We start from the raw sequence: 16,930 nt of genomic DNA, 5'->3' as shown, positions 1-16,930 counted from the left end.
TTCACTGTAGCTCAAAGAAAACCATTCCCTTTTATGAATACCTAAGGACTAAATGAAGATATTCAAAATAGTTTCAATCGAAGGGGGAGGGCTGTGAAGAAAATGAAGTGTTGTAGCTTTTTGGATGAGATGAAAGCCCATTATGATAGGGATTTTCTTATTGATGCCCCTCGGCCCTCTAAGGGTCAAATAAGTTGTAATATTATTTTTTTGTTCTTTTGTATAAAACATAATTTTTTTTATTAAGAGTAGTAGTGTCATTTTCTATCTGTACTCAGAAAATTGTATATGACAATGACACTTTTTTATAATAATATGATAATATATCACTTTCAAATTATTTTTGAAAACTCTTTTATACCTTTAATCTTAAAGAATTTTTGAGAATGAGACAAAAGGACAATTAAAAATTGTCATGTTCTAAATACAGCTATAGAGGTGTCATTTAGACATTATTTCTTATTTACTTCATTTCCATTAAATATGCTCACTTGACATGTTTATGGGTTTATCATTGTCGAGGAGAATCTAGAGGTTTCTTCATAAAAATGGAAAGTAATGAATATTGAGATAAATCTTTGGAGAGTTTTCTTTGTCACCACACCATCCTAGCACGTTCATAAACCGCCATAAGATTTTAGTATGTTCCCAAAAATACCCTCGTGTTATCCTTCCGCACGCAGCTAAAGCCCTACGATGAATGGATTAATCATGGCTGAACTTTGGAGAAAGTTTTCTTCCACCACGCGGTTAAGGTGGTTAAGGTTCACCGCGTGGTTCTCCTCTGTCCCTTCATCTTCTCCACTCTATAAAAATCTTTGGCCATTAGAGTTATCAGAATCATATCAAAAACCCAGATACGAAAAAAAAGAAAAAAAAAAAGAAAGGGGGAATGTTGGGAAAAAAGATGGGAACAAGGTTCAAGAACAATGATCTCTTCATGTTATTCGCTCTTATAATTTCCTCCGCCATTGTCGCTCAATCTGTAAGTATATAATGTCCATGCGGCCCCCCCCCCCCCCCCCCCCCACCCACACCCACACCCACCCTGAATTTCTCTGCTCTTCTCATACTGTTGTTGATGAATGAATGAATGAATGAATGAATGTGATGTCACTGAGATGTGGTGGATACACAGGATGAGGATGATTGCGTATATACGGTATACGTGAAGACTGGATCGATAGTGAAGGGAGGAACCGACTCGATCATCAGCCTAACCCTGTACGATGCAGAGGGTGATTTCGTTAAGATATCGAATCTGAAGAATTGGGGAGGTTTGATGGGAAAAGGGCACGATTACTTCGAAAGAGGGAACCTCGATATCTTTAGCGGCAGAGGTAGATGTTTAGCGACGCCAGTGTGTGCAATGAAACTTACATCGGATGGAATAGGGGATCACCATGGCTGGTACTGCAACTACGTGAAGGTCACGTCGACGGGTCCACACATTCATTGCACGCAGCGGCTCTTCACGGTGGAGCAATGGATCGCTCTTGACGCACCTCCTTATGAGCTGACCGCTATCAGGAATTACTGCCCTTACGATCTTCACAGCATCGAAAAGAAGCATCGGCAGCAGAAGCAGCAGTTATCTTCCGATTTGAGTGTGGTGTAGTTTTTGATTGATTGTTTCATCTCTGCATGTAAGAATTAGCACTTCTCTGGAATAAAATTAAAGTCCCTTCCTCTAGCTTATGTATATATATCGAATTAATTTCAAAATTTACTAACTTATAAGTTACCAATCCCATTGAAACCACACTTAAGAATCCAACCGTGAAAACATGGCAATGACGTCCTTTTATCCTTTCAACTATTGGGTGATCGATTGGATACTTAACTGCACACTTGAGAGGATAAACTTCAATTTAGGGAGAGGGAGAGACACAAAACCCGCAGTGCAATAAGCTAACAGGTGGCACCATTATGGAACGTCAGATGGCATCCATACAGGAGTAGGGGAGTCATTTTAACAGGAGCAAGAGAGAGATAAATATAGTGGGTGCTAGCCTAGGGTATACTGGTTATATGCTCAGTCTTTTCCCAAAAGTTTATAATGTCGCATAGAAGCATGAAATTACCGCTCTACCTTAATGAAATAAAAAATTACATCATGTTGATGCCCCTATATACACTCTCATTGGCCTTGGCCCCTACACTGGTGTAGTGGCCACATAACCAAACAACGATTTGTTGCTTATATAAACTAAGTCTCTATGAACTATAACCTAATTACACTCCCCTCTACTATACTTTCAAAAATTACACAAACCTCCCCTATAGTTTAAAATATGTTACAAACAGTCCCAGTGCATTAGTGTCTCTACAGTAAGTGGTGACGTCAGTAAGGGCTAATTCATTTAATGCCCAGAATACCCTTCAATGGTGAAAGATTATGATTTTACCCTCCATTCTAAAACAAAAGAAATGACTTCTTTAACAAGTAATCATTGAATTTCATCCCCATTCCTGCAACTCTAACCCCACCCCTGCTGCCGATGCAATCCATTTCCCCGCCCCCATCCTTGCTGCTGGCACAACCCATCTCCTCGCCCCAACTCATGCTCTCTCCTCGACCCTTCCCTGCAACCTTGCCTCCCACCTCCTTTCCTGCAACTCCGCCCCCAACCTTGCTGTCAGCACAACCCATCTCCCTGCCCCAACCCATGCTCCCTCCCTCCCTCCCTCCCTCCCTCCCCACCCGCTCCCTACAAAGCCCATCTTCTCCCAGCGCATGTGGGGATGATCCGGATTCACAAAACTAAAGATAAAGCACCCAAGTGGGCAAGGCCGCTTTCCAACATTTCAGTTCATACTAAAAAAAAAAATAAAAAAAATTCTTTGTTTCTTCTCGATTATAATTTCAAACATTTTAATTGATTCCGATCAATTCCAATCCAGTATGTATCAAAACCAAGTAGAATGATCAATGTCCAAATCTAGATTCTTAAACCTTTCTTTAATTTCCCCCAGCTGCCTATCGCAGTTGGTAATGACACTGCTTGTCAAAACAGAATCCGGATCAGCTACTCACATGGGGACGGGTGGGGACAGATCTGACCCCTCTATGGGGCATGGGTCCCACACCCTAGAGGCGGGTCCCAAAACCCCATGGAGGGTTCAGATCTGTCCCCACCCGTCCCCATGGGGATAGCAAATCTGAACTCGTCAAAACAGAGTGTCCACGGCATGTCTCAGGTTTGAGACTCCAACAAACCACAGATTTAGTTGAGTTAAGAGTTTGGTATAATCATTCCACCTTACGTTGCCATCTGTTTCCTCATCTAAAGCATTGTTTCTGTTTTCCAAGATGTGCTTCCAATACACAGCAATGTGCTTCCAATGTGGGATACCATTGATCTACTCCAATACACAGCAAGAGAATGAAAGTTCAATCTACTCACTCAACCTAGAAGAGTGAAACAGAGATGCAGCTTGACAGCAGTAAGATCAGAATATTGGATAGCATCAGAGAGACTCTTATGACTGGGGCAGTTATATTCCAAAATTCACTTAATTTTATAGAGGAAAGTCAGGAAACATCTGCAATAGAAGGTATATATTCCCAACATAGTCCAATTTTCAAGCATTCTTAGCTCTGCTTAATTTGTGGCTGTACTTAAATACACACACAACAGAAAGGAAAAAAAGGGTCAGAGTTGCACATCTCTACTGATTATAATACTCACAGTTCCCACCACATAAACACCAAAAAATAAAATTGCCCACAAAAAATTGCACTATTATGACTCAAATGACACAAGTATGAAAGATAAGAAAGATCTCGATTAATTCCTCTAACCAATGGGCAGACAACTTTGGATACCTCCTGAGATTTTTGTAAAGGTAGAAAATGCAGAACCTTGATGTGTATCCTAATTTCCATAAAATATTGAAACAAATGACCATGCACAATAGTATATCACATTTGCTCTATCAATTGCCTTCTAGAGTTGAGTCAAATAGCCCTTGTACAAGTTGATTCTTATGGTGTCAAACAATCCGTTGGAGAAGGTGGCATTACCAGGATCATCCATGCTTGTCATCAAACAAAATTGGGAAGCCTATCTCCAACAATTTTCTGCAGTGTTCTTAGGTATGCATCATACACAATAGGATGAAGTAACCTCCAAATCCAAGGTTCCTAGCTATTTGGGCTGCTAGTTGGTTAACTTTTCCTCTTGTAAGAGGTTCATACAAAACCGAATCCAGGAGAATTCCAATCCGCCCCTTCTATTCTACCAACATTTCATGAATCAGCCACCAAAAAACCCCAATGATGGGATCCAAACTGTGGAATCAGAAACAGTAATTCATACCTGGTACATGGGCAGGTTCAACTGAACCTACAAAAGGAACAGATTGCCCCTAACATATCCACAACAGAGCAAAATCAAATTAGGATCTGATCAAAATTGTGCTAGTTTACAAGGGTTTATCAAACACGAAAAATATACTTTTGTGGTCACCCAACCTAGTAGGAATACATGTATACCATGCATCATCAGATGAGCAAAATATCATATCTAGGCAGACAGATGATACTGATTTTCATAAATTAACCATTATAAATGGTTATTTTGCTTAAACAAAAGGTTAAACAAAAACACACAAAATTCACTACTATCCAGGGGACTCTTTTGGCATATACTCTTTGGATTACTTCAAATGCCAATTCTCCAAAACAAAAAGCCAAACCCTATCCACATCCTAGATCAGTGTTTGAGTTGGCCTAAGGAATTAAACTTGCATCATCCCTTACTAACCGATACAAACCCCACTACAATAAACTATGACTTAAGAGGCGTTCGTGAAACGCCTCTAAAGCTTAAACAAATGCGTCTAATACTTTTAGGGGCGTTTCTACTAATACTATAAACACCTCTATATGTCATGTCACTAATCAATACAGGCATTTCAACAAACACCCATGCTTAGGTCCTGTAGAGATGGTTTGTAGCAGCATTTGAAGTGCCTCTAAACATTTTAGTGGCATTTGTTAAACACCTCTAAACTGTTCCCCTACTGCTGCTAATACCGAATTGGGTAACAAAATCTTTTTGAGACACATTAGAAGCAGTAGTATACCGCCTCTAAAGCTTTTTCTCTTATCTTTTAGGGGGGATTGACTAACACTGCTAAAAGATATTGATATGCTTGAGAGCAAAAAGGTGTATCTAAAAATGAATCAGAATATAAAGGGCAAAAAAGATATTGATATGCTTGAGGGCAAAAAAGGTGTATCTAAAAATTAATCAGAATATAAAATGCAATCTTGAAGCCTAATAACATCACGGGAAAAAAGCTACTAGAACTACACTGGTAGCAATTTCCAAAGTTTCTCTATCCAAACTATAACACAGCATCTAGCAATAGCACAATACCATCAGAAAAGTTCAATTGTTAGCAATCTACACAATATACAATTCTTTTAAGAAGAGAAATCTACATAGTTTCTTCAAAAAATCTACATACAGCTACCCATTGAAATGTATAATCAATCATAAAAAATGAATAAACTTGAAATCTACATACAGTTTCTTCCTATGACAAGATGAGGGGAAAAATTCAAAACACACGAGCAATCAAGAATGTCAACATGCATTTAAAGAACTCACAAACCATAATAATGTGCGCACAAGAAAATTCTGATCAAATTGTATCCATGCACGAACAATCACAGTCAAGGTAACTGCCAGTGAGGCATAGAAAATGAAAGATCTCTCAATCCCTTGGGATGTTCTTTCTTCATTTGCACAAGCTTCACAGTTGACCATGCCTGTTAAGTAGCATTCCTTGCAAAGAAGAGCACAACCTTACAATTCCAGTTTCAACATTCTTAATCATTGTGTTGTGTTAAAGAACTATACCTGAATGATGGTACTTATCTCACTTCTTCTACTTCCATATCGCGCAGAAGCTAAACTTGAAGTTAAATATGCATCCATCTGCCAAAACAAGATCCACAAAACATGGATCAAGTTTGGTGACTACACAGGAATATATATAATGCAAACTATTGAGCAGAAAACCAGCAGACCGACTACACAGGGATATATATATATATATATATATATAATGCAACCTATTGAGCAGAAAACCAGCAGACCTTTACAAGTTTATATGCAAAATTGCAAACATGTCACCAAAATAGAAAACAAGACCAGCAGTCACCAAAAGTGCTTCACGTAAGAAGAGAAAAGAGAATTGTTAATGCAGCCAAAAAACAAGAAGCATTTAAATCCAAGCATGCTGATAAGAGGTGCATCCACCAACATACGGACCAATGACAAGTTGATGGGTTCATAGAACAAGCAAAAATTAGGCACAAACAAGAACTAGAAATGATTTGAAATCTCTATACAAGGTATCCACACAGTTTTGGAAGGAAATTTACAAACTCAGATGGTCTGACATGAAATCAGAGGACATTATTAATCAGGAGACAACTGGCATGATAAGTAAACTTCTAAAGTATCCAGAACCCTGAAGAACAAATGATGTTCCCCCTCTCTAACATCTATCCAAGATGGTCAGCAAATGAACTAGTTGTCTAAGAGGAAAAATTGCCAATCTAATGAAAGGGTTTCTCTATGGAATAAGTGAACATCTCCACAGTTGTATACCTTCAAAATGACTATTTAATTACTTTATGACTCCTTGCAATTCAAAAACATAGTTTAGGAAAGTCAAATGGTTAATGTACGAAAGTTCATTACATTAAAAGTAAAAGCATGCAGTGGTAGTGGTGGTGGTGATGTTTCACTTAAGAGGATTTTGTTGGCAGAGATTGCAGCTACAGAAGTGGAAAGGAGGTGAAAGTCCCAAGTCCTACAAGCTTCAAATTATGGAGGTGATGATTTATGAGAAGTGATTCACAGTGAAAGAGGATCTTTTGATGTTCCAGTGCCAATAGAAGCAGTGTGGCATGGTTACAGAGGTTAATAGGCTATAGACAAATATCGATGTATCACTAAAGGTGGCTTACGACACAGGTGGTATCGGAAGTGGAAGGTTGATGACAGAGCTGCTGGTGGTGAAGGCGTTGGCAGGGGCATGACCATATAAGTGGCAGTGGCAAAGATAACGGAGGAAGCAAGTAGTAGCAATGATGCCATGGTGGCGGCTAAATGGAGAGTAATTAACGTTAACGGGTGGAGCAGTTGTGCCTTGATGGAAATAGCTTTTACACTTTTTAAGATGAAGTTGCAAGTTGGCAGCAGGGATAAATAATGGTCAAATACACAAACACCTCAGTGAGAGAGAGAGAGGTCATAACTTTTTTTTTTATTAATACCTAAAAGCAACATACCTATCACCGAGCTTCAATGATCTCATGCTCCAATTCCTCTGCTCTTGATAGATCATTTTGAAACTGCTTCTGCTAAGTCGGACTATCAATTCCTCTGCTCTTGGTGGATCATTTTGAAACTGCTTCTGCTAAGTCAGACTATCAACCTAGCAAAAGAGATTTGAAGCTCAAACAATATGTTGACGAGTTGTATGAAGAAGACCTAAAATCTGGTTGGACTGTGGCTTTTGCTACCTCGCGCGCGCTAAGAGGGAGATCATTGATTTAGGGAGAATATTAAAGAGTTAAAAAAGGCAGCAAAGAAATTGGACAGAAAGAAGAACGACGAACTTAAGAAGCTAGAAAGTAACACAAAACCAGGAAGCAGAGACAAACCGCTAGTTCAATCAAGTAGAAAACCGAGTACTTTAGCTTCAAAACTTCAAATCGGTTATCAATTTGATTGTACAAAGGGTTTATCTCTGCTGAATAGGGGTGTCAATACCCAATCCGAACCGATGAAACCCACTCGAACCAGCCCGGATCGAATTCTTAATGGTTCGATTCGGTTTGTGGATCCAGAAAAGCAAACAGTTTGGTTTGGTTTGGGCTAGTCCGACGGTGCACCGGTAACCCAAACCGTTAGGCCCAAACCTAAACCGAACCGACCTAACCCGATAAATGAGTAAATCAATAAATGCCTAATGTACCATTGTCCCCTAAATGTGTTGTGATAGTTTCTCACTTTATCTCATATCCTTTGTTAGTGATTACCTAACCAATTGTATCCATAGGCCATAGGACATAGGATACAAAGATGCATTGTATTTGAAATATTTTATGTACTTAAAAGAGAAAGAGAAGAAAAATTAGCACTAACCGGACCTTACTAGTTATATAAAATCGGTACCAAATCGAATCCAAACCGATATCAACCCGTTATCATAAATCAAAACCGACACGAAACCAAACCGCCCCGAAACCGAATATTTCTTAATGGTTTGGTTTCGATTTCTATAAAAGTCACACCGAAACTGAAAAGCCCGAACCGAAACCGGCCCGAACCGGCCCATTGACACCCCTACTGCTGAAGTTTAAAACCCTTCATAGTTCTGTGATGTTTCTAGTTTTCTTTCATTCCTCATTCCTACTTCCATCTAATCTCTGCTCCCTTTTTTAATTCCTCAATTTTCTCCCTAAGATTAGACCGAAATCTAGCTTGATCGACGTTTTCCCTAACATTTCGTAAGACCCAAAACTTAGCTGATAGGATCGATTACATATGTGGGTGGGAATCCATCCTAAGTATGTAATCGATCCTATCAGATTTCGGAAATCCATCCTACATATGGTAACCGTGATTCACACGCAGAGAGAGAGAGAGACATTTGCAGGTTGCAGGTTGCAGGAGTCAAGAAGGATCAAGAGGGAAAAAAACTCCTAACAGTTCAAAACCCTAATTACACAAACCAGAGAACCTCGCCTTTTACGGCGACCCGCTACCTACCCACTTTAATCACACAAATGCGCTCCCTGAACCTATTTCAGGATATTAAACTAATCGCATAATGAGATGCCACGTCTCTTATGGTGACGGAGACACGGTTTTACGTCTCGTTTCCGCCAATGAGTGGTCAATGAGGGTTGCATGTGCGGTATGCGACACTCTCCAATCAAACGCTTAGGAGAGAGAACCCATTTTTCTTATTTCTAAAATCCACTTCCCACATTACCCGACTGACCTACCCAAACCCTATTCATCCATTTACCATTTCCGTCCTTTCCTCTTCATCTCCCTGCCCTATTGCGCCTCTCAAACCTCTGCCACTTAAGAAATGAGGAATAAAAGGAAACGAACAATCCCAGACATCAATCAAACAGAATAAATGGAAAAAAAGAAAAATAAGAGTAATACCTAATTTTTAATTGGGTTTTGTGTTTACAAAATTAACCACTACATCCTTACTTTAACGAATTTACACAAGAGAAGAATACCTATTACAAGTGTGTGACATACCCATGGCCCTAGTATGCCTAGTCTCTTCAGTTTCCATCGTCATGAAGGTTACACCCACTTTCTTCATTTTCATGATTTTATCGTTTACAACACCGAAACTGTCGATTCTGATTTTGAAAACACAGGCTTCGATTCGAGGAAAATGACGAGGATAGGTGGGAAATGGGAAATAGGAAGTGGATAAATCGAGTTTGGGTAGATAAGTCGGGTAAAGTGAGAAATGAATTTTAGAGGTGAGAAAAATGGTTCCAAGAGAGAGAGGGAGAGAGACAGTCATATGTCAATAGCAAGGCCCAAGCTCCGGATGGTCCTGTAACCTAAGTTCCAATTCCAATTTGGGCCCAAGCTTTGATCCTACTGGTTCACCAAGAAAAACTAAAAGGAAAATAAAGAAGGATAGGCACACTGCCTGCATGCGATAAGGTAGCAGGGAGACGTCAATGGAAGCTCATGACAGATCGTCAAATACGGAGGGGGGGGGGTAGAGGGTCATTTTCAAAGAGAAGAGAGAGATAGACAGAACGTGTGCCCAGCCTTTTCCCATAACATAAATATAAATTCATTGAAAAAATATATCAAAAGAAACGGTTCATTAATATTTATAAAGAAATGCTAAATTACTTTTAAAGGATGATGTTTGAATAATTGTATGCATGGGAATGGGCCTCTTGTACTCCCATAGTTGAAAATGTCTCATTAAATATTCAAACCCACCTGATTTAAGCCCAACCTGAGAAAAAACTGACCACGTCTATGGTCTTAAGTAGTTTTGATTGGGTTGGGCCTCGGCTCAATAATCTCAAACCTAAGGTTGTGTTGGGCTTGGCCTGTGCTTGGATTCCTATATTTTGGGTGGAGCTTGGGCCACCCTTTTAACCCACCCAACCAGCCGGATTTCCACCCCCTACTGGTGAATGCTTTTTTTTTTTTGATGCAGTTGTGTTTTTCTTCTATTGATTTTGATCAAATTCAAGAGAAAAGATGGAAGCACTTGGATTTTTCGAAGGACCTAGAAATCACATATTTGTGAGGTCTCACAATTGATCAAATTTAAGAGAAAAGATTCATGACCATCAATCCGATTCGGTTGCTGTTTACCTTTTATTTTGTTTGGGCACTAGATATGAAAGTACATATTACAGAAGTTGATACATTAACTCCAGAGCTATAGAGGGATTGAATTGCGAGTTGATATAGAACAACAAGGCTACATACAGGGAGGAAGAATACAGAATAAGAGGAGAATCGTTTATGATCCATATAGAGGGACTATTTCTTCCTTCCTTCAATTAATATCTAATCCAAATCTTGTCAATTCAAAACCAATTTGAGACACTATAATGGTAGGGAAGTACTAGAAGCTTCATCAGACTCCTGATCTGCACATTAACTAATAATTCTCTTCTATTACCAAAGATAATGGTTTATGATTCATTAGGGTTCTTTGTTTTAATACCACATCCAAGTTTGTTTTGGATTTGGGCTGCGCTTGGCTTTGCGTAGGGACTTGGGCCACCCTTCTAGCCCACCAACTAGGGACTGTGATCTCCTCCCTTTTATTATATTGAAAATGTTTTTTTTGTTTTTTTTGGAGATAGGAGGAGTATTCGCGCCACGTACGAACCGGGAGCTTCTGGGCCCAATTGAACCTCAGGCGGGTGGCCCCAAGAAATTATGCAACGACGAAGGTTTGATCACGAGACCTCGCTTCCTGAGGCGGAGTCTCATGTCCCCTCCAAGCCAGCTGCGCTAAACCCTTGAGGTTATATTGAAAATGTTTTACATTAAAAAAGAGACATAATCTTCTTCTCCCTTTTATTTTATTATTTTATTTTTAATGATAAAAGCAGACCCATATTAAACAATGGCAGGGAATAACGTCCCACGAGCGTTGTCCATGGAAAACAACGCTGGGATCTTTGATTTAAAATGCTAATGACCATCAAATGGTAATACTTGTCGAACCCCCCACCATGTGGGAAGGAAGTGTGTAATATGTCTTCTTCCTTAATTTGTCTTTTTAACAGAAAACTGTTTTGCTATGTCTTCCCCTTTTAGTTCACTAAAACGAATCCGGATCAGGTACCCACATGGGATGAAGATATTATTCAATGGCTTATCTCTCAAGTATTGGGATCTGATGGCTTGGTACTTAATCACAGGCCACTTTTTTTCTGAACGTCTATCTAAGGATGATTAATGTTATTAAAAAAAAATCATTAACTTTATTTTATTTTTCCTTTTTCCAATTTTTTAAGGTGCCGAGTGCCGAGTGCTGAGTGCCGACTACCTAAGTCGGCAGGACCTTAATTTATTGCGGCGAGGCCTTGGGATTGATTCATTGCCTTTACATCCCAATGGTTGATTGGATGTGCGTTAAGGTGTGTGTGATACAGTTCAACCGTCAGATGTCTCATTGGACTCTCCACTCAGTGGAGAGTAGCCGGATTAAATAATGGATTTCATTAAAATCCCCCATTTCTTCTAATATACTAAAGACCATTTAGGGTGTAAATCTATTTAGAAGCGGTTATTCGGTTTGATTCCAGAGAGTGTTGGTTTGATCTGGAATCAAACTGAGAACTGAATCGATTTTGATTCGATTCCAAACTTTGATTCTATTCAATTCTTACACGGTTTGATTCTGGTTCCTATAATCTATCTATAAATCATAATATATTACACTATAATATTATATTATAATATAGTAATATTATAAGATCTAATACTAATATTAATAATATATAGAATAATGTATAATAATAATAATAATATTATTATTATGATATATTAATAAACTATAATATAGTTCGGTCCAGAAATTCGGTTTCTATGTCCAGACCTTTTTTCCATTAGTTCTCTATTCTCTAGTCTCTACTGTCAACTTTTTTACTTTTATATGTTAAAGGGGAAGGGATTCATGCATGGTCGCATGAATCCCATCGGTTTGTCCCAATGGAAGGTCATGTGCGCACGGCCATGCATAAGACTTTTATAGTTATAAGAAAATGTTTTAAAGGGAAGAGTTCTTAGTGATGGAGCGTGGCCCTTGTGCACACATGGGGTCCAATGAAAACGCATTCAGAGGTATTGATCATTATCACCTTTTAGGGGGTGGGGTGATCATATCAATTCCATTTGTATCTTGTTGCAGGGCACTCACTTTCGAGCAGAAAACTTTCTTCTATAATTGAGAAAGATAACGCTACCCGATTGTGAGCACACCGCTCCTACATCCAAACATAGGGACATACAAAATAACTGTCGCACCCTGATCATTCCATCTTTCCAGGGGTGCAACGATCATTACACACACCCCTGTGCTTAGGTATAAGTGCACTGTGCGCTATGTAACCGAGAAGCATTCTTTGCCTTTGTTTTGATTATGGGATAACCATGGGATGCCCGGCTCCTATACCTAAACACAGTAACGTACGAAATTACCACCACCCGCCACATTTGCATGAAAAGTGAAAATCTCTGAAAATGCGATGGTCACTTTAGCAGTCGAGGCTCTAAGCGCAAGAGCTAGCCTGGCGTCGCACGCAAGTTGCTGGTATCCTTCTCTTTCGCTTTAATTATTTTTTTTCCCTTTTCCTTTGAACTGTTCCGTTAACTCTTTCTCTCTCTTTACCGCTCGCTTTGCGGCTAGTGTGAGTACTGTACTGTATCTCTAGGTATCATTCAATCTCTGCCTTAAGTTAAGAAAGACCGTGATTCGACTTAGGTTTAATTCGTTCGAATTTTATCAAAAAAATAATAATAATAATAATTCGTTCGAATCACCAGGTTGTCGGCAGGGCGAATCTCGAAAAGACATTGGGCACCCACTCCATCTCTTTACAATCGATTCAGAAGAAGAAGATTATTATTATTATTATTATTATTTTTGCTGGGGTTACAGCACAAGATTTGTAAATGGACCCACATGATGATATGGAGTTCGGATCAGCACCATGACGTGTTCTATTTCCTAAGCAGTTTCACGAGCATATTTACCTTAAATAGTGATCGTAGCCTCTCCTTCAAGAGAGAAAATTTCGATATTTGAAGAGGGAGAATTTCTGATTCTGTCCATTTTGAAAGATTCAATTTCTGATTTCCAATCACCTCATCTGTAGTATAATAAACTTTTGAGTGCAGAGAACAGAAGGTGAAGTTTAGACTAAAACAGGTGTTTGTGATTCAAAGAGTTCGAAGGGCATTGGAGAAAGAAAGGAGAAGAGAATCTGGATTCTGGATTCTGGAGTTAATACTTTTTTTTTCTCGTAAAGGACTCATGTTAAAAGGGGGTCTTATATGTAATCGGAATATCATTTTCAACCCTACTACTATTACTACTACTGTGTCAAATGTTATAAAAAAGTAAGTCTCTTAGTCAACTTTCTTTCTTTCTTTCTTTCTTTCTTGGTTCTTTTTAGATAGGATAGAAAGGGTAAATATGCGTTTTTTTTCACCCAAAAATATGGGACGCCCAGTGATATGATACTCTCTCTCTCTCTCTCCGTGTGTGCTTGAACAGCAATAGCAGAAGGATAACTGCTTTCCGGTCCCAGCCACTCACCTTTGACGTCTTCATAAACCATCGTGGGATGGACACGAAGCGCAACGTGGCTGCCTTGCTTTACGATCTTTTCCTCCACTTAAAGCTTCATCCCTTCTTGGACTACAAGAGCATGAAGCCAGGTGACGAGCTGGAAGAGGTCATTGAAACTGCAGTGAAGGACTGTAAGGTTGGGGTTGCCATTTTCTCTCCAAATTACTGTAATTCTAAAAACTGTCTCCATGAATTGGCACTTATGATGGAATGGGAAAAGAAGGTCATTCCCATATTCTATGATGTTGACACCTCTGATCTTGTGCTTGTGAACGAAGGAAGAACCTATCCGGCCAAGCAGCTGCATAGGTTTAGATTGGCACTTGAGCAGGCCAAGGGAAGGGTGGGCATCTGCTTTGATTCGTCCAAAGGGTACGCACGTAACAAAAATTTTCAAGTTCTTAAAAAAATAATATGATTTGTTAAGATTTTTAACTCTTTTTTTTTTTTTTTTTTTAATTTTTATTTGCTGGTTCTCCGATGGGTCGATCTTCCAGGGATTGGTCCGATCTGCTAAAAAGAGTGTCGGACAGCGTTGTGGAAATCTTGATGGAATTACAAGTAGAAAAATAAGTTACTGGCGCAATGTACACAGACCTCTGCTTCCTGTATTAAAATTTTGGTTGGTTGTAGAAGAAAAAATTACCAGATGTCCATCTTAATTAGAACATCCATTTCTCCCTCTCTCTCTCTCTCTCTCTCTCTCTCTCTCATAAATGGACAAGAGACTCGACCACATCAGATCCCTCCGTTTCTCCATTTTCAGCTCCATTTTTGTTTCACATAACAAAAAATTATTTTTGCCACTTGGAAAGTTGTCATATTTGGTAGATTAGGATTTAGTTTATATCGATGCTTGTCATATTTCTGCAAAATTCAATAATGCGGATCCATTTATTACCACTTTCCTTTCTATTTCTATTTTTAGTCTGTCTTATGTTTTTTTTTTTCAATCTTGAATTTTTATGGATTCTTAATTCCATATTTCAGCAAGTTTTTTTGTTTTTTTTCCTTTTGCGGGGTTGGATTACGGTTTCAAAAAATTGGGAATCGCGGCTGAAAGAAAGCATCAGCAGAAGCAGAACCCTTTCGGAATTCGGATTTGAGTGTTGCGTGGACTTAAGTCCTTATATGGAAAACTCGATAGAAAGGTGATGAAGAAGTCGATCAACTTGTGAAATGTTAGAACTGGTAATCAATATGTCATCAACATATATAAGAACACATAATAAATGGGGCTCATGTCGATAAATAAATAGAGAGGGAGGGATCAGCTTTAGATATCTGAAACCCAACCTAATTAGGAACTGAAATAGACGATGAAACAATACCCGAGGAGCCTGGTTGAGACCACATAAAAATCGATGTAATTTACAGACATGATTTGGCCAAGTGGCATGGGCAAAGTCTAGCGGTTGAACCATAAAGACCTCAGTGAGGTTGCCATAGAGAAATGCATTGTGGACGTCCAACTGTCGTATTGGCCACCCATGACTAACTACAAGAGCAATGATGGTACAAATATTGGTAGCCTTGACAGGGTTGAAAGTTTTAATAAAATCAAACCTTATTGCTGGTGAAACCCCTTGACTACGAGACGAACCTTATAATGCCCAAGAGACCCATCAACCTTATACATGATCTGATACGCCCATTTATAACCCACCAAATTCATATTAGTTGTATGTGAAACAAGAGACTAGGTATAATCGTAGAGTAACGCATTAAACCCATCAAACATTCCAGTCTGCCACTCGAGAATCTTAGAGGCCTGACTGAAACAGGTTGGTTCGGTGGTGGAGCTCCCCTTTGTATGTAGGAAATGTTCACGTACGTGAGTGTACAGAAGTGTGTGAAGGGTGTTCCTAGGTTTTTCGAGGACACAATTAGGGGGTGCTTGGAGGGTAAGGCTGGGGGAGGGTCCTCGGTTAGAGGAGGAGAGACCATGGGGTGGGGAGGGACAGTATAAATATCTATAAGGGAGCATGTGCGTTGAGGGAGAGATGGAGAATATAGAGGCATGAGGGAAAGATAGTTTCATCAAATCAAACATGACAGGAGATTTAATAAACTCAAGCCCGAAGAAAAGCCAAGTATACATGCCATGCAACGGTGGTGGAGAAGTTTATTAATTTAGGGTTAAGTAATTCTAATTGGTTTGGGCTTCCTCTAAATAATCTCAAAGCCAATGTGTTGATGGGCTGGGCAGTGGTTAGCCTCCTAAGCTTTTGGTAGGGACATGGGCCCAGAGGTTAAAATTCGGAATTATCAGACGGATTAAAATGAACTTGGGGTCGGGTGGGCTGGGCTGGACTGGGCTGTGAAAGACGTAGTTGGAAAATACAGCCAAATTGAAGTGAAATAGAGGTTTGGATATATGCTAGCACCCTGAGCCTGAGGAGGATGGAATCGCAGTAATGCCGCGTGTCCTTAGTCAACATCAATAAACCAACCTCAGGGCTGCTACAACATTAATTAGGGCGATTTAATGAGAGCAACAGTATGGAGAGAAAGACGATCATGCCCCATGAATATTGTAGCTATATATTATCGTAAGAGAAAAACTATATATTTGCCATTATTTAATGTATATTTGTCTTCTCATCTTTATAATCCCAAGATTTTGTACGTTCTAACACCTCTAGCTCTTGAATCTGAACTCTAAATCGTGGTTAATGAGAATGACATTTGTCTAAATGACATTTCTATAGGTGTATCTAGAACTTAGCACCATCTTCATCTTTTAATAGCCCTTGTCTTATTTCCAAAAGATTTTTTAAAGTCTGGTGACGGTGACTGTGAGAAGAGATTTTAATACATATATGAAATGACAAAATTTGTCGTCATTGAAAAAAATGTGTTATATTAAAAGAACAAAAAAGTAAAATTATAAATTATTTAACACTTTTTAGAATTGCCAATATAAAAATCCATTAATTTCATCAAAAAAAATAATATATATATATATATATATATATATATAAATCCGTTAATTAAAAAGAAAAAAAAAACAACATTTGAA

The 16,930-nt window shown here is 38.9% G+C and overlaps 2 protein-coding genes across 2 annotated transcripts; both read left to right on the top strand.

Moving 5' to 3' along the window:
- The first annotated feature begins 907 nt into the window (after positions 1–907).
- LOC122667349 (PLAT domain-containing protein 3-like) lies at positions 908–1,618 on the top strand. Its single transcript, XM_043863610.1, has 2 exons — positions 908–985; positions 1,145–1,618. Exons 1-2 carry the CDS (start codon positions 908–910, stop codon positions 1,616–1,618), a joined length of 552 nt encoding a protein of 183 aa, XP_043719545.1.
- A 12,227-nt stretch (positions 1,619–13,845) lies between these two features.
- Positions 13,846–14,481, top strand: LOC122670051 (TIR-only protein-like). Its single transcript, XM_043867001.1, has 2 exons — positions 13,846–14,280; positions 14,406–14,481. The coding sequence occupies exons 1-2, from the start codon at positions 13,904–13,906 to the stop codon at positions 14,479–14,481; spliced, it is 453 nt and encodes a 150-aa protein (XP_043722936.1). The 5' UTR covers positions 13,846–13,903.
- Positions 14,482–16,930: the final 2,449 nt, after the last annotated feature.

The sequence above is a fragment of the Telopea speciosissima genome, chromosome 7 (assembly GCF_018873765.1).
Source record: "Telopea speciosissima isolate NSW1024214 ecotype Mountain lineage chromosome 7, Tspe_v1, whole genome shotgun sequence".
Taxonomy (NCBI): domain Eukaryota; kingdom Viridiplantae; phylum Streptophyta; class Magnoliopsida; order Proteales; family Proteaceae; genus Telopea; species Telopea speciosissima.
The sequence above is the reverse complement of the archived record's forward strand: the minus strand, read 5'-3'. Positions and strand labels throughout refer to the sequence as shown.

Bases quoted from the DNA above. Each gene is read 5' to 3' on its own strand.
- LOC122667349 (XM_043863610.1), top strand. From the start codon at position 908: ATGGGAACAAGGTTCAAGAACAATGATCTCTTCATGTTATTCGCTCTT. The intron at 986-1,144 runs GTAAGTATATAA...ACACAGGATGAG, and splicing joins CCGCCATTGTCGCTCAATCT to GATGATTGCGTATATACGGT.
- LOC122670051 (XM_043867001.1), top strand. From the start codon at position 13,904: ATGGACACGAAGCGCAACGTGGCTGCCTTGCTTTACGATCTTTTCCTC. The intron at 14,281-14,405 runs GTACGCACGTAA...TCGATCTTCCAG, and splicing joins TGCTTTGATTCGTCCAAAGG to GGATTGGTCCGATCTGCTAA.